The sequence below is a fragment of the Centroberyx gerrardi genome, chromosome 20, assembly GCF_048128805.1.
Source record: "Centroberyx gerrardi isolate f3 chromosome 20, fCenGer3.hap1.cur.20231027, whole genome shotgun sequence".
Lineage (NCBI taxonomy): Eukaryota > Metazoa > Chordata > Actinopteri > Beryciformes > Berycidae > Centroberyx > Centroberyx gerrardi.
The window spans coordinates 16,717,672-16,739,208 of NC_136016.1; the positions used below are offsets into that span (position 1 = coordinate 16,717,672).

The following is a 21,537-nucleotide window of genomic DNA, read 5'->3' on the forward strand; positions in this document are numbered from 1 at the left end:
GTGTTGGAGACAATGGGGCCATTTTGAAAATAAAATTTACAGTAGGTGACAAGGAAAATACAAGTTTCTGATCAGAAGTTAAAAATGATAAAGCAGGGCATAAATGGCAGGACAAGTGGGACAGAGAAATAAAGGGGAAAGACATCTATATCAGTTTCAATGTAAGGTTAGTGTAAAAAGGACATAAAGGTAGAAACAGAATGGGAAGATCAGACTCCAGCTGGGGCATAGTGGGCTGAATACAATTTTGCATAGGCTATTCCAGGGAAACATCCAACAGGGTTGTGTGAATATTGGCAGGAGCAGGAAATAGTTGAACATGTTTTACTAGAGAGAGAGAGAGGTGTGGAAATTGGGGGATAGCGGTTTACAATGGAAAGAATGATGCAAGGAAATGTAGGATTTTGCCAGATTTTCGGAAAGACAGGGGTTTATTAGAACGGATTTAATTACAAGTAGTCTTATAAAACATGATTAGTAATTTATGAAACCAGTAGATGGCGGTAATACAACAAACGAGGATGTAAACCGCCGGTAAAAAGATAACCACAGAGGTCTAGACTTGTAGACAGTGGTGTTTCTGAGTCAACTTGTGCTACTTAGTGATATCAGATGAGGTAATGTTTGGTTGCATGAAAACCTGCATAGCCTTCTCTTGGCCCTTGACGGCATAACAGGCTTGTGCAATAATCAACATTTTTTAATTCAGTCATGTTCGCCTAAAAAAGGAGACAGAACTCCACACCCTCGTTCAGTTTATATTAAATATTTATTTTACAATGCATTTAAATATTGAAGCATTTATATATTTCTTTAAAAAAGTCTCATGATTAGGCATTTCACTCGATATTCAAACATCCATAATGAGTACCAGTCAGTCAGTTAAGTAGACATATTTGGTGTTAAATAGATAAAGACTATATTCAGAAACTCTCTCCGCCTCCTCAGTCCATCACTGTAGTCCGTCCTCCTGTCACTATCTGCCGTATCCCTGCGGGTCGTGCGCCTTTTTCGACTCGTCCTTCCCGCTCGTTTTGCCAATTTGATACAACGTGTTGGCCAGGTTGTGAAGCTGGCACGTGCCGAGCTGGCATCCGTGAGGCGCGCGCCTGGGACGGGACTTCACTGCGATGCTGTCAGTGATGAAGAGGAGAAGGGACAAAACAGTTAGGGTCAGTCTTTTTTTTATGTCCATTTTATTTGCCCTTTTTATACAGTAGAAGTCGACTTTCATGCATGTATCCTGAATCAATACTGCCGATATTTTCTTCAATATACAGTAGAATCAAAATAAATAAAAACACCAAACTGTAGTCTAGTGTTTTTGTGCTGTCTAGTTCAGCAAGCGTGCAGTAAAAAGCAGGACTATAGCTTCCTATTTACAGCCACTCCCAGTATGTGGTGACTGGTTCCACTCTTCTGTCTGTACCTGTTTTTCAGGGCATCCATGTCTTGGTGTTTGTCTTCTGAATGAAATGGGATGATCCTCAGCTCTGGAGCGTGACCCTCCTGTGTGACCTCTGACCTGTTGACATCTGATGCCTGGACATTGGTCCCCGGGGGAAAAGAGTCTGTCTGTGTCCTGTGGATCCAAACAGAGTGAGGCGTTGATTACTAATGAGCCAAACAAGTATGAACACATCTGAATTTCAATGTTCTAACATGTATTATAGTGTGATCCAATATTTTTTATTTTCCTATCACTTTTGAAGCAGATTTTTTCAATGTTCCTTTCACAGATAAGAACTGATGGTGTGTTTATGGTCAGTGTGTCTTTTGTATGCTGTGTTGTTGTTGTTGTTGTTTGTTTACTGACCTGCGTGTTGGTCTGAGTGGAGAGGCAGCAGTCAAAGGCACAGTCAGTAGCAGCAGTACAGCTATCTCCATACTGCATTGGCCTGTGGCGGAGGGAAAAAAAGATTAAATGTTGAGGAAAATATACTTTTCTGACAGCACATCAGAGATTATCCATAATAAATGCTCTTTGAATCTCAGTATTAGCCTTAATTACATAGGAAAACAGCATTTTTGACAAGCGAAGTCAATAAAAATACCAATTATGCATTTCTATTAAGACATTTTCTGATCAAAAAAACAATAACATGAATCCAGGATGAAACTCACCGCCAGGAAAATGCAAAATCCCACTGTGGCTTTTTGAGTAAACCATCAATCCTGAGGTTCAGCTGTAGTCTCTTGCTGATTGCTAGGTGTCCAAGTGTAGCATCCCTCTCCTCCCCTGGTCCTTTATACAGTCATGGTGGGGTGAAGGGGGCGTGTCTGGAAGTTAGTCACTAGACCAACTCCCACGCTTACAATTAATCATTTGTCGTGGCAGTTTTATTGTCTATTTACAGGTGCTGTGATTGTAACGAAAACAACCGTTTACCAACAGAGGCCAAGTCTCCAACATAACATTGTACTTAAACTTACAGTGACCTTGTACCTTCTGTGATGTTTACATCGATTCATTCTTACGTTCAGCCCACTCTTTGCACACACACACACACACACACACACACACACACACACACACACACACACACACATCCCCCTTCTTCTCATCCACATCCTCCTCCCTCCTTCTCCTCCCTCACTCCACTTGCTGCTGAGCAATTGTTCCAGAAATTATTCTTTCATTTCCATCACCTGCAGGAAACCCCCAGAGCCCAAAATAACCCCAATTCTCCTCCAGGCTTTTCTTTATCGTCCCATTTTTCCTGCCCCTTTTGCCGTCACCATGTTTGTTCCTGAAACGTCCTTCACACACATCCACCCCCCCCCCCCACATACGTGTATCAAAAACAACCCCTTCATCAGGCCCCCTTGCAATTTCCCACAAAATAATTTAAAAAAGTGCAACTCTCAGGATTGCGTGTAGCCACATAGTAACACCCTGATTACTCTCCTTACAATTTCAGACAAAAATAATAAATCACATATTAGAGATATTATTATGATAATTTTCAGGATTGGCACGTAGCCACATAGTAAAATCTTTCCAGGAAATCATCCCATAATCCTTTATCTTTTAATAACAGGTCCATGGCCAATAGCCATGTCCAATGTCACGTTTTAATGTTTTCCCTCTCCCTCTCCCTCTCGCTCACTCGCAGCTTCCCCTCTAGAGTCTATTGTGTACTTTTCCTGTGACTAACATCTGGGCATGTTTTGCCGTGAAAATAGTGCGTTGAATCATCATCGGCGCGCGTGCACACAAGCACATTAACAGCCAAATGATACGGCAGCCAAGCAGATACATCACAGAGCGCCTTACGAATTTACCTGATGATTAAGGCGTGGGGTTGAGTTTGACACCATGTGTTGTTTTACACTGAAGCTACAGCTCAGAGCGTGAAGGCAGGAGTTACGTGCCAATAGACCACGCCATGAAAACAGCCTCTCTGCTCTGAATGACTCTGCACTCCCAGTGACCAGTTCCTGTACACCTGCTGCCTTGCTTGTAGCAAATCGATCATTTGGACAATAAGAGGCGGGAAAATACCGCCATAGAAAACATGGTGACCTTTTAAATTACAGGCCATTAATTACATACCGTAATAATGACTGGAAATAACTAGGTCATTTCCAGATCAAATACATGTACACTCAAGTAAATACATGTATACATGTACACTCTTTATAGCATTAGAGTGACTGGTAACTATTGGGTAATATACAAGTAAAAAGGTGCTTTTCACCGGGCTAGGCCCATTCTGGGGTTTCTGTTGTTTTCTGTTATTTGTGTAGAGTTACTATGGAGTGTGTTTGTATACCTATGTGCGTATTGTACATAGTCAGTATTGGTATATCTTTTCTAAAATATATAATGTGTTATTGTATGTATTCTACATTATAAGCAAATGAAAACCTAATGAAAAAACATTGAAGTTAGTGCCACTTATCTACTACAATTACTGGTAAAAGCACCTTTTTTATTTTTATTACTCAGTACCAGTCATTGTAATGCTATAAATAGTTATTCCATCTATTTTACTTGGCTATTACTTGGTTATTTCCAGTCATCATTGTGTAATTAATTAACGTTTGTCACTGCTGCTGTCATATCGCTGTTGTTGGGTGAAAACATTTTACCCCCAAAATGTAAACTTTAAAGGGAGCTAAGAAAGTCAGCCTTGTTTTGAGCTTGACCACAATGCATTTTTGATTTGATCTAACTGGTTTTGAAAAAGTTTTATACCATAGAAGAGCATATAATCATGTAGTAGGAGGCATGTAATCATCATGTAATCATATAATCAAGCATGTAGGAGGGTTTCCCAACCCATAGAGGAGCGTGTAATCCTTCAACTGAAGTTAAAACATGAAAATCATCAAAATTGCAGTTACATGGTTTTCACCAGACATGCATTCTCTAGTCAGCAGCCTTTTTACTCTTCATTCAGTAAGGTCTTTTCTCATGGCCTCATTCAGAAAACTTGATTAAGGTCAGCGAGACCATTTAGAAAATGTGTTATTCACCCCTCTTGGAGAATATCAGGAACTGTTTCTGTCTCTCGCAATACAATCTGGAAGTAGTTAGGAATCCATATGGAGCGCAATTAGTGTAATGCCCTCATCTGTCCCAGGCAATCAGATTCTCATTTAAAATTGCTGAATTGATCTTTGAAAGCCTATAGAGGTCATTTGGGTTTAGGCTACATCTTGTGTTACAAGTGTTATGACAGCTTCTAATGATGTTAGTCTGAGTCTGGGTGAAGCAGATAGTGCTGGACTGCATACGTCAACGGCAATGACTGTTTTCTCCGGCTCTTTTCCTCTGAGGTCACTGTCGGTCATTACTCTCTCTCTCTCTCTGCTCTGACTTGTTGATATCTCGCATCTCAAGTATCTAATGCATCTTGAAGGAATATGCATTTAGTTGCATGAGAGCACTTTGTCAGGCCTCCGCTGACTTTTCTCCCCCTATCGCTGACGCAGTGTGCATCCTGTTGTTCAAAGCCTGCACTCACCAGCCCGCCGCTCCAGCCTCCCGGCCTTGCTTCCTCTACCCACTGGGCACAAGAGTGAGCATCCTGCCAGGAAAGGCCGTCACTCACTTCCATGTCATCTTCTCACATGCTTCCTTCATCTCCATCCCCGGGGCACAGAGCAGTTCGAGTGTCTCCCGGGGGACTCAAGGCACATTGCAAGTGTGTAAACTTCAGTGGGGCAGCAAAGTGAACATGATGGCCGAAAGTAGGTTAAAAGGAAAACAGGAGATTTATTGGGGAAATGTGTTTACTGTAAAAAAAAATGTGAATGTCAACACTATATAATACGTATGTTTGGCTGTCATCCCCTGCTTTAGATTGGTTTCCGTGGCAGCTGTTCGTGTTTAGATTAGCTGCATCTGTAGCTTATGTTTCAGAGTATAATTTAAAAGTTTGCATTTGAGAGAAAGATTTTACAATGCACACCTGTTAAGTAACATACAAGAAATAAAAACATCCACTGGGTGAGTTGGCTCCATCTTGTGGGACTGAGCATGAACAACAGAGTATAAAGTGCACAAACATGTAATTTATCTTTTCATTTCTGTGAATTGGAATAATTTAATAATTGGACACACAGGTATTTTATGCTGTAACAGCTGAAAAATACTGAGGTTATCTCAGGTGACTCTGCAGTAGCTGGAATAGCCACAGTGTGATTATGCAAGCTAAAACCGGGTAATATCAACAAAATCTTGATGGTTGTTTTAGTGATTGCCGAGCTATTAAGAGATTTGAGTGAAAGGTTGTGGAAATGCTGGCGAGAGCGAGAGAAAGACAGAGCTGCATAGCACAGGTCTGGAAAACCTGTAAAAGGTCAGAGGGTCAGCACTGAGAGATATAGGCTTAAAGTCCATTAGTGGATTATAACCATAACCACTCCATGGGTCCTGCATCTCTCGAGGATTAGAGAGAGAGAGAGAGAGAGAGAGAGAGAGAGAGTGTCAGCTTGAGTGCAGGAGAGTGAGTGGAAAGCACATCGTTGAATTGAGTGAATTTGAAGGGAGAGCGGCAGCACGGTGTGCATATGAGGACGGGACACTGGGAAGCAAGTTGAAGCACAACTGGGACAGTGACAGCACCTTGTGGCCGCCAGACCGATATCACCTGGGTAAGGTAAGGTGAAACGAACGCATGGGCTGACAGTGAAAGTGTGCATAATCCTGATAATCTGTCTGTTGTCTTTGGTTATGTGTGCATCCTGACGAAGTGCATTGATTTAGATTAGATTTAAATTCAGCTTTCATAAAACAGGAAATATTTATCAGGGTAATAGGAATTTTTTCTAAATGTTTATCATTTCTGCTCTTTTTTTTACTGGTTTAATTGGTTTAGACAGAATCAATTACGGACCAAAGATGTAAAGTGTATTAATGACGCGTTTTTTGTCATTTTGCACTTAATAATGCATAACCTCTGTCATTATCATCACCGTTGTGTAACGTAATTTTGTTATGACCTGAATGCCTCTTCCTCTGCCCCCTCCTATCCCTCTGTGTGTGTGTGTGTGTGTGTGTGTGTGTGTATGTGTGTAGGAAGCATGGACTTGGACGTGGAGGGGATTATCCACTGCATCAGGCAGGGGAATGACAAAGGTGTTCAGGCACAGCTACAGGAGTTCAACAAAGAGGTAACAACACACACACACACACACACACACACACACTGTACAGTCTTAAGTCCTCATGTCTGGACAATACAGCGCTGGTTACTACAGTCGCCGACCATTTATCATGTGGTGTGTTACAAATAACGTGTAATATCTCTTTCCCATAGTACGCCCAATGCTTCTTCTTTGATGCAGAGGAGAGGGACCGAAGGAAAGTAAGTAGTTTTACTTGCTACGCCCCTCAACCAAAAGAGAGTTTACTACTAGACCATTACCCTAATTCCCTCATCTGGTTGATCATTCCTGGACATTGGCACCTATAAATATCCTCACCCATCCACCCCTCCTCTCTCCACCCCTCCCCCTCCCACAGACTGTCTGTGATTAGTAGTTCTGCTGTATCAGTTGTCCCTGATCCTCTCTCCTTGCTGCTCAGGCAGATTGAGCCCAGGTGGTGTAATTGAATAATGAACATACTGCATGCTAATCTATTCAACGCTGTCGGCTCGGTCTGTCTGGTAGCTGCTTGCTGAACGGCAGATCTGATTTATGGTGCTGTCATTTATCTTTGCCTTGTAAACGTGTACTGATGTTGTTTTGTCTCTCTCTTCCAATTAATCAATCACTGAAAATGGACTGTCCGCTTTCTATAGCAAAAAGAGCTAGAAGAGGTACAGTACAGCATTCGTTTGAGTACAGCTACAACTCACTCAGTATGCAACAAGTTGCAAATGTCTCACAGTGCAGATATAGTACATTGTATTCCACCTTAATGTAATGAATAAGCTTTAATGAGAGATTTAATCTGAATCTTTGCCTTGCTGTACCAGTTCAGGAAGAATAAAGTGAGGGAGTACGCCGATTCAGACTCCGACTGTGATGAGTACTGCCAGGATCGTGGCCTCATCCTCAGACAGGTACCTGACGATGTCACTTCCTTACTACAAAGATCACTGATTATTGTACGTTTTTGTTAGTTGTTCCTTTTTACAATGATATCAGTATGTGTCATTTTTCTCTGTCCCTGTCCTTAGAATTTAGCTGCTGTCCTGGTGAGGTTCATCCGTACGGGAGCGAAATGCCGCCTGCTGAGAGTTTGTCTGCGCACCCTTCGGATCCTCTCCAGGGACAAAAAGGTGCTGGACCCCTTGGTGACCGACAACGCTCTCCTAACTGTGGCCAAGCTGGCGGGGCTGACCACCAGCGACGCCGCCGAAGAGCCCGCTGACCTCGACTCTGAATTTTACGATGACATCATCGCCTCCCTGGCCGAGGCCAAAGTGTTGCACAACATTGTGGAAGACGAAGGCGAAGTTGACGTCGACGACCACGACGAGGAGACTTCTGCGGTCGACGAGGACGCCAAGAGTGACATTAGCAATACCAACAGCGGGGACCTGGACGGCAGCGGCGGGTACGGGAGCCACAGGGCCAGCATCAACGACATGTACAGGGGCGCGATCCACCACAAGGTCCTGCAGCGAGGGAGGAGGGACCGCAGGGAGAGCAGGATGGACGTGGAGGAGGAGGAGGAGGAGGGGGAGCTGGGAGACGAGGCGCAGAGGAAGGAGGCCATGAAGGTGCTGTGTAACGTGGTGTACAACAGCTCCTGGGCGCAGGAGAGGTTCAGCGCTCTCAGGTGGGCTTATGGGAGGACACACACACACACACACACACACACACACACATAGAACAGAACAGCACCGACGTTCAACAATCATACAAGGAGAAATCCATCGTAGAAGAGGCAGAGAAACCAATTTCTCCACCAACAGTAGCCTCAATAGACCAGAATGCAATGCAGCCAGAAGACATGTCACAAGCTGATGTCTAACAGTGTATCCGAGTGTGGATTTTTCTTTTACATACATACATACATAGTCATTCACACATACTTGCTCTCTCACACACACACCCCTGCACACACACACATTCACACTTTCAGCTAACCTGTTGTCCTGTTGGTCCTCAGGCTCATGTGCGGTCTGACAGAGCGTCTGTCCTGCAGTGCCAGCTGCCTGTCTCCCTCCAGCGGACAGTTTTATGAACTTCGCCTCATGTTCCTCATCACCGCTCTACGGCCAGAGCTGCGCGTTCAGCTTCAGCAGGTGACGGGGGATATAGATGAGACTGTTGATGCTTCACCTGCGTACTCTATTATACTAACTTACCATATTAAATATAAAGTGCTATACTTATGATGATATATGATATATTATTTACCAATACACAGGTTCTGATGTAACTTTCCACTGAGCTATATCTCTTTTTCTTTATTATGTCAACTGGGAAACAACTGGAAAATCTAAGGATCACAAAAGTGCACTATATAGAAGATAAATATATTAATATTGAGCAAGTGGGTGCAATTAGGAATTTTATTTCTCTACATCACTACACCAGCAAGGAATTTTCTGTGATTTGATAGAAGTGCAGTTTTTATTTCAGAATTGCCTCAATTACTGCACGGCCCACCTCAGTATTCTTGGTCTATGCATCCTCTGGGTCTGTTTTCTCGTTCGTCCCCCAAGCACTTGTTAGTGAACTGGCTTGGCTTGCTGCTTCACCCTTGATTTCCTCTGTGTCTCCTCTTGCAGGAGGGAGGAGTGTCCATCCTCACAGCAGCTCTGGAGTCTTGCCTGGAGGTGCAGTGGAAGGACCAGTATGAGGTGGCGCTGGACCCGGCAGCGCCCCCTATCTCCCTGGAAGCCTCTCAGCGCACTATAGAGATCCTCAAAATCCTCTTCAACATCACCTACAGCGCTCACAGGCAGGAGCCAAATGAGGTCAGTGGATTTCTAGGAGCGTAAACCTGGCAGCCTTCAGGTTTGATGTCAGAAGCTTTACACCAGAGGAAACTGTCCACATGGGAACTTTACTTCTTCCAGTTTAGAAACTCTGGGTTTGCATTACAGCTGGTCTATTAGTATACCTTAACTGTGTGGCCAACAAATTAAATGGCTAGGAAATATAAGATTGTTTTCAGCCCCATCTTCTCTGCTCCTTTTTTGAGGAAGGAAAATTAAGATCTACTAAAGGATAGGTTAAATCAAACCCTACCCCAAAGTTAAACTGTTAAGTGGCTGTATATAGAGAAATGAACTGTATGTGCGCTCTCCCCCTCAGGATGATGCAGCTCTCTACCGGCACCTAGTGGCGATCCTGCGTCCCTGCCTGATGAGGCAATGCCTGTTGGTGGACGACACTGATGAACTGCAGGGGTGAGAATTAACACAACTTAGGCGGGATAGACACAGAGGAATGACTTTGACAATGATACATATGCATTCGAACCCTCTGGAGTCACGCTCTTATCTTCCTATTTGCTCTCATGCATGCTTACTTACTCGCCTCTTCTCCCCTTTCATCCTTTTTGCCCCCTCCGTGTCTCTGTTCCTCTGCGTTCCCCTGTCCGATCCCCCCCCCGCCCCCCCCCAGCCACACGGTCAACCTGCTGTCGGCGCTGCCTCTCCAGTGTCTGGACGTGCTGCTGTCCGTCCCCGTGGAGCCTGGCTCCCAGCAGTCCCAGGGGGTCAACATGGACTGTGTCAACACCCTGCTGCTGTTCATGGAGAGACGCCTGGACTCGGTGAGGGCAGGGAGAGAGAGCAGAAGGGATTGAGAAGGGAGACAGAGGCAAATGAGCGAAGAGCATGAATAAAATATTGAATATGAATCAAATATTTTACTTAATCATCGCTTATTAACATCAACTACGGTGTATCCCAGTGTTTTGCAGATCACAGGAGTTATTCCTTGCATTAGTTTTTCTGTGCTTGCTCTTTTGCCACATCTGAGAGACCATGGGATCATGCTGAAATAATCTGAAGGAGTGTTATTTGCTTATTTGTCTGCATCTCAGGGTGATAAGATGAAAGAGAAGCTGACCCCAGTCCTCAATCTGCTGACGGAGAGCTGCCGGGCGCATCGGGAAACACGCCAGTTCATCAGGAAACATGTAATAGAGCCAAAACCAACTGCTTGTCCCGTTGTTGGTCATTACTGTATTTTGGTGCTTATTCTGATATCTTAACACAGAGGGAAGATACATGAGACTCTCTGAAATGAAATCAGATCAGGTAATATTTCTGCTGCTATCCTAACCCGTCTCCCCTTCATCAGATCCTGCCCCCGCTGAGAGACGTGTCCCTGAGGCCAGAGGAAGGCTCCACAGTGAAGAGCCGTCTGATCCGCCTCATGACCCACTTCGACACCGACCTCAAACACTGCGCCGCCGACCTCATCTTTGTCCTCTGCAAGGAAAACGGTGAGACCAGACACCATCGCTCTCTCTGGATTCGTGGGGAATGATCTAAAGTTCCCCCCCAAAACCTCAGTATCCAAAAAAAAACAATCCACTGGACTTAAAATGTTGAAGATGATGATGATGAAGAGTGGTGAAGTCTTCATTCAACTCTTCATTTTAAGTCCAATGGATTTTGTTTTTATTTTTTTGACATCTTACTACCTGGATGACTGAAATGATCATCTTGGTATACTCGGGGTGACTGAAGGGGAATGTGCAAATATTATTAATCACAGTCTCCCATGTTAAATTTGAACACATCAGATAGGACAGTCGATGTCTATCTATGGCATGATGTTATTATAAAATGAGTGTACACCACCAGTCAAAAGTTTGTACACACCACATTTTTGTTTATTTTCTACATTTTAGAATAACAGTAAAGACATCAAAACTATGAAAGAACACAAATGGAATTATGCAGTGACCAAAAAAATGTTAAACAAATCAAAACTATCTTATATTTTAGATTCTTTAAAGTAGCCGCCCTTTGCCTTGATGGAAAGGCAAAGGCTTTGCAAAGAAATTCATACATAGGATCAACTTCACTATTTATATTTGTCTAGGAAACGAATTTCAATCATGGCTTTTAAGATAATGAAAAACATTCAATCAGGTATGTCCAAACATTGATTGGTAGTGTACACACAGGCCTGTAAAATGAGCTTATGGATGCCAAATTGGGGAAAAAAATCATTTTTGTGTATATAATACTTCTAATCTCCATCCTTCCTCCAGTGAGCCGTTTCGTCAAGTACACGGGTTACGGTAACGCGGCGGGCCTGCTGGCCACCAGGGGCCTGCTGGGCGGCTCCAGCTCCGGGGCGCAGTACTCCAGCGACTCGGACTCCGACACCGAGGAGTACCGGCAGGTCAAAGGTCTCGTCAACCCGGTGACGGGGCGGGTGGAGGCAGAGCAGCACGACCCCATGGAGGGCATGACGGAGGAGGAGAAGGAAGAGGAGGCCCAGAGGCTGATCATGCTCTTCAACAAGCTCTCCAGGTCAGCATGATGAGGAAGAAGTGCAGTCATAGGTTTGATTAAAGGGATTTGATTAAAGGTGTTAAAGATATAGGATTGTCAGGTTGGTTTCCTGCACAGAAATATCACAACTGTCCACTGAAAATAGAAGTACTATAGCTCTATTTTCCAGGTTATACATACAGTATATGAAACAAGAGGGCTGCCAATATTCATACTTTCACTACTGTTTTATGTACACCTGTAGGCCTAATATAGATCCATATCATGTATTGAGTCCTTATGTAACAAAATGGAAGTTAGTACTTCCTTTTAACAATGTCGGAGGGGAAGCATCATGATATGGGTGATACGATACGAAACAATATGAAATTTCCCCACATGGATCATTGGAGTCAGGTTTATTTGCATCGCCCTTAATCACAGTTACAGTCACAAAAGGCTTTACAATGCACACTTTTTGAAATAATTAATGAAAACGACACCCACCCAACCTTAGACCCTCAGTGAGAACAAGGAAAAACATAGAAGAAACCTTGGGAAGAGCAACACAAACAGAGGGATCCTCTTTCCAGGACGGTCAGGAGAGCGGACAAAGATTAAATGCCGATAACAAAACGAAGACAAACAAAATACACAGAGTAAACAGAATACAAAAGTCGAAGTTCCATCTTATCTCTAAAGATCGAACTGTGCTGTTTTTTTGGGGGGTTTTTGCTGTTTTTTTCTTTTACACCTGATTTTGTGGACTGTTTGCTTTCCAGAGACGACATCATCCAGCCCATGACAGTGGATGCAGAGGGGAAGCTGGTTCCCATGACCGGACTGAGGGACACGTCCCTCGCTGAGGAAGGGGAGTCTGGAGCCGAGAGTGACGCAGCGGCAGAAGAAGGAGAGCTGGATTGAAGTGTTTGAAATTAATGCGCTCTATTTATTTATTTGTAAATATTCCATTTGTAAAGGTCCATATTGCATTAATATCTGCAAAACTATGGATGAAATAAAAGAAAGTGATGTAGTCCTGAGTACACACAAGTTAAAGTATAAAATGCTGTTTTTTTTTTTGTGTTTGTTTTGTTTCTTTGGATTCAGAATTATGATGTAGAGCAGCAATAAGATCAGAATAATTACATGATAAAGTGGTAGTTGATCCTGAGAGGGTATTGAATGTCATGGTAACAAATGATCAGAAAATATTTAAATAAAGTTATGAAATGCTATTCTTTGCAGCGCTGTGTTTTTTTTTTTTTTTTTTTTAAATCTTCTCTATAGTTCTGCATTGTAACTTACAGCAAATTCCAAAAAGGCTAAAATTCATGCTGATAATCAAACTGATAAAAGGTTAGACCCGATCCTTAAATATAACAGATGAAATAAACATCTGTACAGCTTCGTCTCTGATGTGTGGAGGCTGTCTGGACTGAGCTCAGGTGTACACTGGGCTTTTTGTGTTCACATTTGTGTCTCATGTGACACATCAAAAATGTTAAGGTTTTGATGCTCATAGTCCATCTGCTCCCTTAATCCAACTACAATTTGATGCTTCAGTTTGATTGTATACTTAGCGGTAGCTGGAGAGTTTTTTGTTTTTTTTGTGTATTTCAGGTATTGTTATGATAATTTAATATTACTGTTACACAGGTTTGTGGTATTTCTGTTCTGCTGAGTGGGTCTTAATCGAGCAAGAAGTGCATTCCTTCATTATATCTGATTGTTAAAGGTGCTACATGTAGAATTTTAATATCAATCAATCATTACCACGTTTTGAGACATTAATATAATCACTGTAAACAAACAAAAACAAAAGACCATCAGCAGTAAGACTGGCAGCCTCTACTGGCCTCTGCACTGCATTTTACATTGTGCACCACATTGCTGGATTGCGAGGGAAATCTGCTGGATTGCTTTACGGCACAAAATAGGAAGAAGGTCGCTGTTCTTCCAGTGCAAACAGAGCTGAAACTTTCAGAGTTTCTCTCAATGGCAGAGGGTGGAAGGAGTGAAAGGCAGATGGAAGAATCACTTCCAACATGTTTAAGGCAAAAGAGAAAACCTTCAACCAAAGAAGCTCTTTCCTCTTTGCGACAGAAAGCAACAGGGTTTATGGGAAATGTGGTCTTTTTCAGAAACACTAGCATTTATAATACTGCTGGCATGAAATAGAGGCTACCAATCTTCTCAACCATGGTCTCATATGTTTACCAAATATCACAGATAATTTGCCAATTATATATTGATGGTTGAAAGTGCTGCACATAGCACCTTTAATATATTTGTTTTGATCCTTTTATTTTACAGCACTTTACCAATGTAGTTATTAACATTATTATTAATTTATCTATTCTCAGGTGCTGAACAAGAGATAAAATACTCATAAAGCATGTAAACATGATGACTAATGAAGAGTTCAAGGGAAGGGGAAGGGCTCCTAAAAACAATATAGACATTAATTGTACACTTGTCCGATGCATTAAGTTTGTTCAGGCGCAGCGAAGAGCTTCAACACAACTCCATCATCTCCTCTAGGGAAAGCTGCAGTTCCACAGACTGCAGGGAGGAGGCGCCACCTCCCACAGCCAGACACTTCAGTATCTCCAGTGATGTTAGGACCACCTGAGACAGAAAACAAAGAGGGGACACAAGTTAAGACACAGTGTCAAGAGCAAAGGGGACGAATGTGAGCTTGAAAGCAGCTGTAAACGTCCGGGGAACTGAGCAGTCTTAGTTTCTTAAAGTAACTTTTTTTTTTATATAACCTTTTTCACTTCTCAGCACGTGCAATTCTATAGAAACTCAGGAGCAGAAAAACTTCTAACACCTGAGGGATCAACTGTCACCACCGGCATTCAGGCCTTTTTTCCCCCGCAGCGCTTTAAATCAATACGGAGACAAAATTACTTCTTGAAAAGTGCTGCTGACTACAGCTCCCTCGACTGGGCAATTTTGGAGGCTGATCTTTCATGAAATCTGAGGTATATAGAAGAGGTATGTGAGTGGGAAAAAACAATTCTCTGACAAAGTGAAATATGGCTTTGAGCTCAACACCCTGTCTCTGCATTTTTAATACAAAGGTTTCCTCACCTCCACCATGATGAGTTTCTTCTCCCATGGCCTGTTGTGTGGGTCGGGCCACTTCTCCCCCAGACAGAAGAACAGCGAACAGGAGGGACACTCTTTTCCACTAATGAAGTCCAGTATTCCTACAGGGACAGGAGAGCTATGTCAATCCACATTACACTTACCCACGTTACTGTGATTCAATACCTTTTTTGTGTACTTGTACTTTTTTGAGTATTTCAGTCAGTAATTTTACTTTACAGGTTTACCTAAGTATTGTACTTCGCCACAGTTTAAATCACATTCGTTACAAAGTACACATTTTGTGGCTCTGCATAAGAAACAGAAACTGGACCAACGTAAATAAACAAATTGTGGAGCCATTCGCAGTGAACGGTCAGTCAGCTGAGAAGAGGAGAGTAATCTGCCTTTACTTTGTTTGTGCACTTTATTGTGTAATTTCCAAATGTTCCAGTTAAAATAATCTAGTTTGAACTCTGTCCTCTCGTCCTTTTAGAATGGAAAAAAATCACATCTAACAACGTTCTCTTCTAAAATATAAGTAAAATATCAGCAAAGTAACAGTACTTCTACTTGAGTAGGACATTCTAGTACTCTTGCCACCACTGCCAATCCAACATACAAGATGCTGCTCATGTATTAACAAATGCACAAACCACACAGTTCCATTATTATTCTCTTCCTCTCACCTCGCACAAAGTCCTTGAACAGATAAAGAGGCTGAGGCTCTAGTTTGGAGACTTCCCGCGGCTGTCTGCTGCGGTCAAACTTGCAGAGGCTCCAGAAAGCCTTGATTTCACCAAGGCGCTGGCCGTAGACCACGGGGCCGGACACCCCCACCTCCAGACCCTCTCCCAGCTTGTCCAGGATGCGCTGGGTCAGATTGGCCTGAGTCTTGTCTAGCATGGCCCCGGGTCTTGGCAGGGTTACCACGGACAGGCCCGTGTCACGATCCAGGACAGGCTGGGTGAGTTCAGGCCTAATGTTGAGACAATATGACTGCATTTAGAATAGATTCACATTTATATAGCTGGTTACATGTCTGGCAGAGTCCTGAGCAACGTGCATGCTGAAGCTTAACGGGGGATAATGGACTTTTTCTTTGGTCTGTGGTTTACTGTAATGTTACCTGTAGACTAGGCGGAGTCCAGCTTCATTCTCAATCAGCTGCTCAGACACCATCACCCCTCTGTAGTACACCGACACCCTGAACTGAGTCTCTGACAAATCAGAAAGAGGAAAAACAAAATGTTTTGGAGGAAGTGACAAGCCTCATTCTGTACTGTGTTCCTCTTTAAATGCATTTTCAGTCCCATTGTGGTAAGTCAGAGATGATATCATTCATATTGGCACACAGATTATTTTGAATGGCTTATGAAACATGTATGAGTCAATTTTAATATTTTGGGAGGGATACAGACTGTCATTTTTGAGTTTGGGTAAATGCCTCGTTGGATTTACAACATCCAATAATATGATGGCAGTAACATCCACAAACTTACTGAAATGATCTCCAACCATGGTCTTGGACATGATTTCTCTGAACTGCTCCACCATCTGCGGATCGCAGGCTCCTCCTACAGCTCCATCTATTGGATATGCTGGTTGCTCAGGCAACACAACTCCACCGGCTGCACCCTCGAATGCTACTGGATACTGCTGTTGCTCAGGCAACACGTGTCCACCAATCACACCCTGACTGGGTTGTTGTTGTTGCTCAGGAGGAGGCTCGAAACCAGCGATGCCCTCTATAGAAAAGTTGGAATAACTGAATAACGATTTCTAGGAAAGTACCTTGGATATACAGCTACTGTCTCACAGGAGAAGGAAATGATAAGCTCTGCTGATAGATTTACCTGTTTCAGGCTTAATGTTCAGTCCCTGCAGACACTCCTGCAGAATATCATGGTCAATGGTGGATTCTGCTGACAGATATTGATTGGTTTATATGATGTTTAGAAATATCAAGAAAAAGACAGCGATTGCACATTCCTAATTATCCAGTTGATTACACTTTCTGAGAAAGACCCTTCCAAGATACAAAAACTCATGACAAGAAGAAATAAATGAGCAATAATAGCAATAATCTTGAGAGGGACTGCCTTACCTGTAAAAGTGTCATCTGGCAGAAAGATATTTTCACCAAAACATGGGACAACCTGGCTCTAAGACATCAGAGAGAGGTATTTCAGTGAGTTCATAATTTGAGTACATAATTACACTTCATCTTTTGGCATCCCCCAATATATTAAACCCTGTATTTCCACTTCCACTTACTTCTTGATTAGAAAAGGAAAGCTCTTCAAACAAATCAGGCTCCTCTTGGTCCTGGGATCCAGCAGAAGAGCAAGCTTTGAGAGGGAAAGCAAAGAGCTCAGTTAGCATCTGCTATTAGCTATGTATTGTTAATTTATTCTCCTCAAAAACACATCCTGTTAATCTATTACCCCTTTGTAACTGGCATTGACTTGCATCTTGTGCGTTTGGATTTTATCTAGACAGAGGTTAACCACAGAAAACTCCAGATGTACAGTAAAAGTATCCAACATGTGCTGAAGATGGATAGTAATCTGATCATCCAAATCAGGTCAGGAGGGGGTCAGAGATTAATTTAGCCACATTGATACCGACGTGTAAATGTAATATCATTTCAAATCCAAACACAACCAACATGCAAGCAGAAACAAACACTGAAATAAGTAGCATCTGCGGTGCACTTTGCTGTACGGCCTGATTCTTGTATTTGTCTCCTTTACAATAAAAAATATTGGACTTGTGGAAGAAGAACAATAATGTACACATGCGGTTTCTGTCTTCCTTATCCAATAGTACTGAAATACATAAGACCAACTGATGCCTAGTGAATTATGCAGAATGCAGTATTACAGCCTCCATCCTGTGAGATTCTGGTTAAAAACACACAAGATGAATAATTTTGCATTAACTGCAAGAGAAAGTGATCAGCTGGCAATGCGTATTTGCATTTTGGAAGGGAAAGAGCAATCTGATTCTATGTAGATGCATTTTTACTGCCAGGTGCTACAGCAAAATACAGGTAGGTCACATCTGGATACTCTCTGGATACGAGGCACATTTTAATTCAAGATGTGAAGAGACTGTAATAACGGAGAACGGCACTCAGCTGAAGAATTAACCATTAATTATACATGGGTCCAAGAATAGTCCAATCAGTATTTGTGAGCATGAGCAGACTGTCTCAGTAGGAAAAGAGCGATACGCACTTCCAAGTCTTTCTCTGGTGCTGGACAGTAATCAAGATAAATCCGTACAACAGCCTTCTGCTCCACAAAAATGTTTATTTACTAGACAAGACAAACAACGTTTCGACCTCAGTTGGTCATCAGGTGTGAGCAACTCTCTCCCAAAACCAGAGAAACTCGATTCTAATATGTTCTGCCAACATAAAGCCTGCAGCTGCTGCATTGACAGTTAATGGGAAGCAGACAGACAATTACTGGGAGAGTCTGTGAACCGATACAGTGTTTGTCTGAATTTTGATATCCAACTGGGCATTACATCACAGCAGAGCTAACAGATACAAAACAGAATATATGTCCTTATTGCCAGAAAATCATCTTTTCCATTTTTGTCATTTTTTAAAGTCCCTATGAAATGAACTTCCATTACTTTTACTTCCTGGAAAACAGAGTATCTTTAATGGTGACTTCATGCTACATTAGAAGGCATAAATAAAAATTACAACCAATAAAACGATCACAGATTTTTGAACAATCCCGCCCCTCCACCCCTCCCATCAAATAAAACTGCATTTCTCTTCCTGACTGGTATTCCACTGATTTACACTTTTCAATGGAAAGTGTAAACCACACCAACTCCAAGTCAATGGGACCACAACACAACTTCCCACTCAAAATATAAAGTCAATAAATAATAAAGAGGTTATGGTCTCAGTAGCTAATGTCACTTCTTCTAATGTGTCTCCTTATGGTGATTTTCAAAATAATTGTGTCATTAATGGGATATAATGCATATAAAACAGGGTTGTTTTCCTAGGGATTGACAGCTCGCCTGTCCAGTGATCAACAGGTCGCTGATTACGGGCCAATAGCAGGCGGAGCTGCGGACAACCCTCCGCCTCGCTTTGGCTGCTCTGGCTCCAAAAAATGCAACATGGCGGTGATTGTAAACCCAATTTTTAGGCTTCAAAACGGCCCTTCAGAAACCTATGAGTGACATCACACTCACTACGTCCATCTTGTTTTACAGTCTATGGTGTGTATAGTCACAAGTTGATGGTGATGGGGGGGTGGGGGGGTTCCCCTTTAACTTGCCTGTTGTCCACTATCCTAAAAGCCCAACAGGAGACTGTCTGTCTATGGATGTCCGGATGGATCCTCACCTCCTGAGGGCGCCTTGTCCGGCCAGCAGAACACTTTGTGGGGGTCCGCGGCGTCGTTCTTGTTGTCGGATAACATTTTGAAGCCTTTGGCTCGGAGGGCGCTGCGGAAGTTCCTCTTCCAGACGGACGGGTCGCCGTGAGCCCTGCCGCTTCCACTCACCTCTGCCCAGGCCTATGGGGGAAAGACAGGACCAAGACTGTATCGGAGTATACAGTATGCAAGTATCTGAACGAACATGCATGACAGGTCGACTAAAGGAAACATGGCATATTTGTTTCTCAAATACAGGGGAGGTAATGTACAGAAGGACAAAGAAGAATCAAACACTGTAAAATATTTACACACACACACACACACACACACATCCAGAGAAACGAAACAGATTTGTTCTTTGCTGATTTTATTTGTTTCTCAAATACAAGGGCGTTAATGTACAGAAGGACAAAGAAGAATCAAGAACTGTACAATATTTACACAAAGACTTCTTTTTTTCCTTTTTTTATGGAAAATGATATTGTTTCCAAAATAAGTCATAATATGAACAAACATCAAAATGATAAAAATGAAATTACTATTTCCTCTTTAAATATTACTTATTTATACTCCTTCCTGTGTGGGAAATCGAGAGAGTTTATTTCCTTCTTTGCACCTGCATGAGGGGCCTAGTGACGGGACTTTCAGTTTCCTTTTTCACTGTGTGAGAACACCATGAACACAAACTATCCATGTATAATGATTAAGCACTTTATTGCTTTGCCATTAGTAGCATTACATAGTATAATGCTGTAAGAGAAAATAACTACCATGTGTTTAATGATGACCCTGCATGACAGTAAATGTACCTTGAAGATGAGCACGTCGACGCTGGAGGAGTCCTGCCTCAGAGCGTGTTTCCACGGGATGGAGAACTCCGTGTGCTCCGGGTTCATCCAGGAAACCCCCGGGTATCTCCTGCTGTCGATCTGGGCCCGCAGCCAGGGGATGAGCAGGGGCTTTGAGTGAGACATTCCTACAGGGTCAAAAAGATCAGAAAGAAACATCATCTGATCAATATCAAGTAGATTCTGCTGCAGGTGCAATATGGACTTTAAAGTAAAACACCCATTCTTTCCCTTTTAGGCTCTTATCACCCTCACCACACCTCCATTTAATATCAGCCATAGATCATCTGTCATAATTTATGGCTTTTGAATAGAACAAGGAATAGTCACGTGACGCTCAGCTCACACACAGATCGTCTTTTAAAAGAGCTGCAGAGCTGAACAAACAATATTCAGTTCACTCTAAATATTCAGCCAGTCGCAGTTTACAGTGATCAAGTCCTGTTGTGCCTTTTGATTCAAATGCTACACATGTCGGGGGACTGAACATCTACACACCATCCAAACCAACCCGAACACAGGTTTTCAGCTGGAAACTTTTTTTGGAGTTTAGCTACTCTTTAAGAAAAATAGTCTTATTAATTTAGACTTTACTCCTTTACTGACTCTCCGATCCAGTGACTTGCAATGAGCGTAACAGTAAAAGTAGCAGAAAGTGCTGAAGACGGAGGTAAAATTGTTCAACCATGATATAGTATGTAGGCTGAATGTTTATGTTTTGCAAAGGCTGCTCAGAACGACACATTGTTGCATGCTGCAGGTCTGCTAGCAAGGAAACTATGAAATCGTGTCAATATTTTAATTCATTCAAAAGATTCAGACACTCTAGTTAGCTAACTATAATAAAAACAATATTTTTGCTACCTGACGTTGACGAGGCTACGCCCAGCAGGTCCGTGTATGAGTCGAAGTGCGGTCGTTGTCAGTGTTAAAAGTCAGAAATATTATGCCAATTGAATGTACAAACTGAAGTTGTTTGACAAACTGTCATCGAGTCATCGCTGGGTAACTCCTTAAATAACAAAGAGCCAAACTGCTTCCTGCAGCAGCTGTCTTGGGAAACTCCGAGTCCCTAGTTTCGTTTTCCAGTTCTGACGTCATCTGCAACTTTCAAGTCCACTAGGTGGTGCGCGCGCACACACGCGCTCTCTCACACACGCTCTCGCTCTCTCTCTCTCACACACACACACACACACACACACACACACACACACACACACACACACACACACACACACACACACACACACACACACACACACACACGCACACAAATCTAGAGAAACGAAACGCATTTGTTCTTTG

General features: G+C 42.6%; 3 protein-coding genes across 5 annotated transcripts; 1 reads left to right on the forward strand and 2 right to left on the reverse strand.

The window, feature by feature from the left end:
• Positions 1–501: 501 nt before the first annotated feature.
• Positions 502–2,214, reverse strand: LOC144542981 (uncharacterized). Its single transcript, XM_078290878.1, has 4 exons — positions 2,125–2,214; positions 1,817–1,898; positions 1,430–1,582; positions 502–1,133 (listed from the first exon to the last, which is right to left on the reverse strand). Exons 1-4 carry the CDS (start codon positions 2,168–2,170, stop codon positions 977–979), a joined length of 438 nt encoding a protein of 145 aa, XP_078147004.1. The 5' UTR covers positions 2,171–2,214; the 3' UTR covers positions 502–976.
• Positions 2,215–5,683: 3,469 nt separating this feature from the next.
• LOC139918084 (chaperone Ric-8A) lies at positions 5,684–13,072 on the forward strand. Of its 3 annotated transcripts, none has more exons than XM_078290707.1 (14): positions 5,684–6,110; positions 6,530–6,624; positions 6,771–6,818; positions 7,257–7,274; positions 7,434–7,520; positions 7,638–8,242; positions 8,576–8,711; positions 9,201–9,389; positions 9,730–9,824; positions 10,042–10,192; positions 10,466–10,561; positions 10,726–10,870; positions 11,648–11,912; positions 12,656–13,072. In XM_078290707.1, the coding sequence occupies exons 2-14, from the start codon at positions 6,535–6,537 to the stop codon at positions 12,795–12,797; spliced, it is 2,067 nt and encodes a 688-aa protein (XP_078146833.1). In that variant the 5' UTR covers positions 5,684–6,110; positions 6,530–6,534; the 3' UTR covers positions 12,798–13,072. The 3 variants fall into 3 exon arrangements, with proteins under 3 accessions (XP_078146833.1, XP_078146832.1, XP_071763456.1); XM_078290706.1 differs by having other exon boundaries at positions 5,684–6,105; XM_071907355.2 differs by lacking the exon at positions 5,684–6,110 and having other exon boundaries at positions 6,519–6,624.
• Positions 12,954–21,271, reverse strand: irf3 (interferon regulatory factor 3). Its single transcript, XM_071907357.2, has 12 exons — positions 21,097–21,271; positions 20,194–20,360; positions 19,351–19,522; positions 17,247–17,320; positions 17,077–17,134; positions 16,826–16,891; positions 16,472–16,717; positions 16,099–16,189; positions 15,659–15,948; positions 14,973–15,091; positions 13,619–14,504; positions 12,954–13,587 (listed from the first exon to the last, which is right to left on the reverse strand). Exons 2-11 carry the CDS (start codon positions 20,356–20,358, stop codon positions 14,391–14,393), a joined length of 1,395 nt encoding a protein of 464 aa, XP_071763458.2. The 5' UTR covers positions 20,359–20,360; positions 21,097–21,271; the 3' UTR covers positions 12,954–13,587; positions 13,619–14,390.
• Positions 21,272–21,537: the final 266 nt, after the last annotated feature.

What these genes read in the sequence shown, in the direction of transcription:
- LOC144542981 (XM_078290878.1), bottom strand. Translation starts at nt 2,170, where the DNA reads ATGGTTTACTCAAAAAGCCACAGTGGGATTTTGCATTTTCCTGGCG. An exon ending in GATTTTGCATTTTCCTGGCG is followed by an intron (nt 1,899 to 2,124) that starts GTGAGTTTCATC and finishes CCTCCGCCACAG; the next exon opens with GCCAATGCAGTATGGAGATA. An exon ending in ATGGATGCCCTGAAAAACAG is followed by an intron (nt 1,134 to 1,429) that starts GTACAGACAGAA and finishes CATCACTGACAG; the next exon opens with CATCGCAGTGAAGTCCCGTC.
- LOC139918084 (XM_071907355.2), top strand. Translation starts at nt 6,520, where the DNA reads ATGTGTGTAGGAAGCATGGACTTGGACGTGGAGGGGATTATCCACTGC. An exon ending in GTGGCCTCATCCTCAGACAG is followed by an intron (nt 7,521 to 7,637) that starts GTACCTGACGAT and finishes CCCTGTCCTTAG; the next exon opens with AATTTAGCTGCTGTCCTGGT. An exon ending in TGTCCTCTGCAAGGAAAACG is followed by an intron (nt 10,871 to 11,647) that starts GTGAGACCAGAC and finishes TCCTTCCTCCAG; the next exon opens with TGAGCCGTTTCGTCAAGTAC.
- irf3 (XM_071907357.2), bottom strand. Translation starts at nt 20,358, where the DNA reads ATGTCTCACTCAAAGCCCCTGCTCATCCCCTGGCTGCGGGCCCAGATC. An exon ending in GAACATTAAGCCTGAAACAG is followed by an intron (nt 16,718 to 16,825) that starts GTAAATCTATCA and finishes ACTTTTCTATAG; the next exon opens with AGGGCATCGCTGGTTTCGAG. An exon ending in AGAAACTCATCATGGTGGAG is followed by an intron (nt 14,505 to 14,972) that starts GTGAGGAAACCT and finishes TTTCTGTCTCAG; the next exon opens with GTGGTCCTAACATCACTGGA.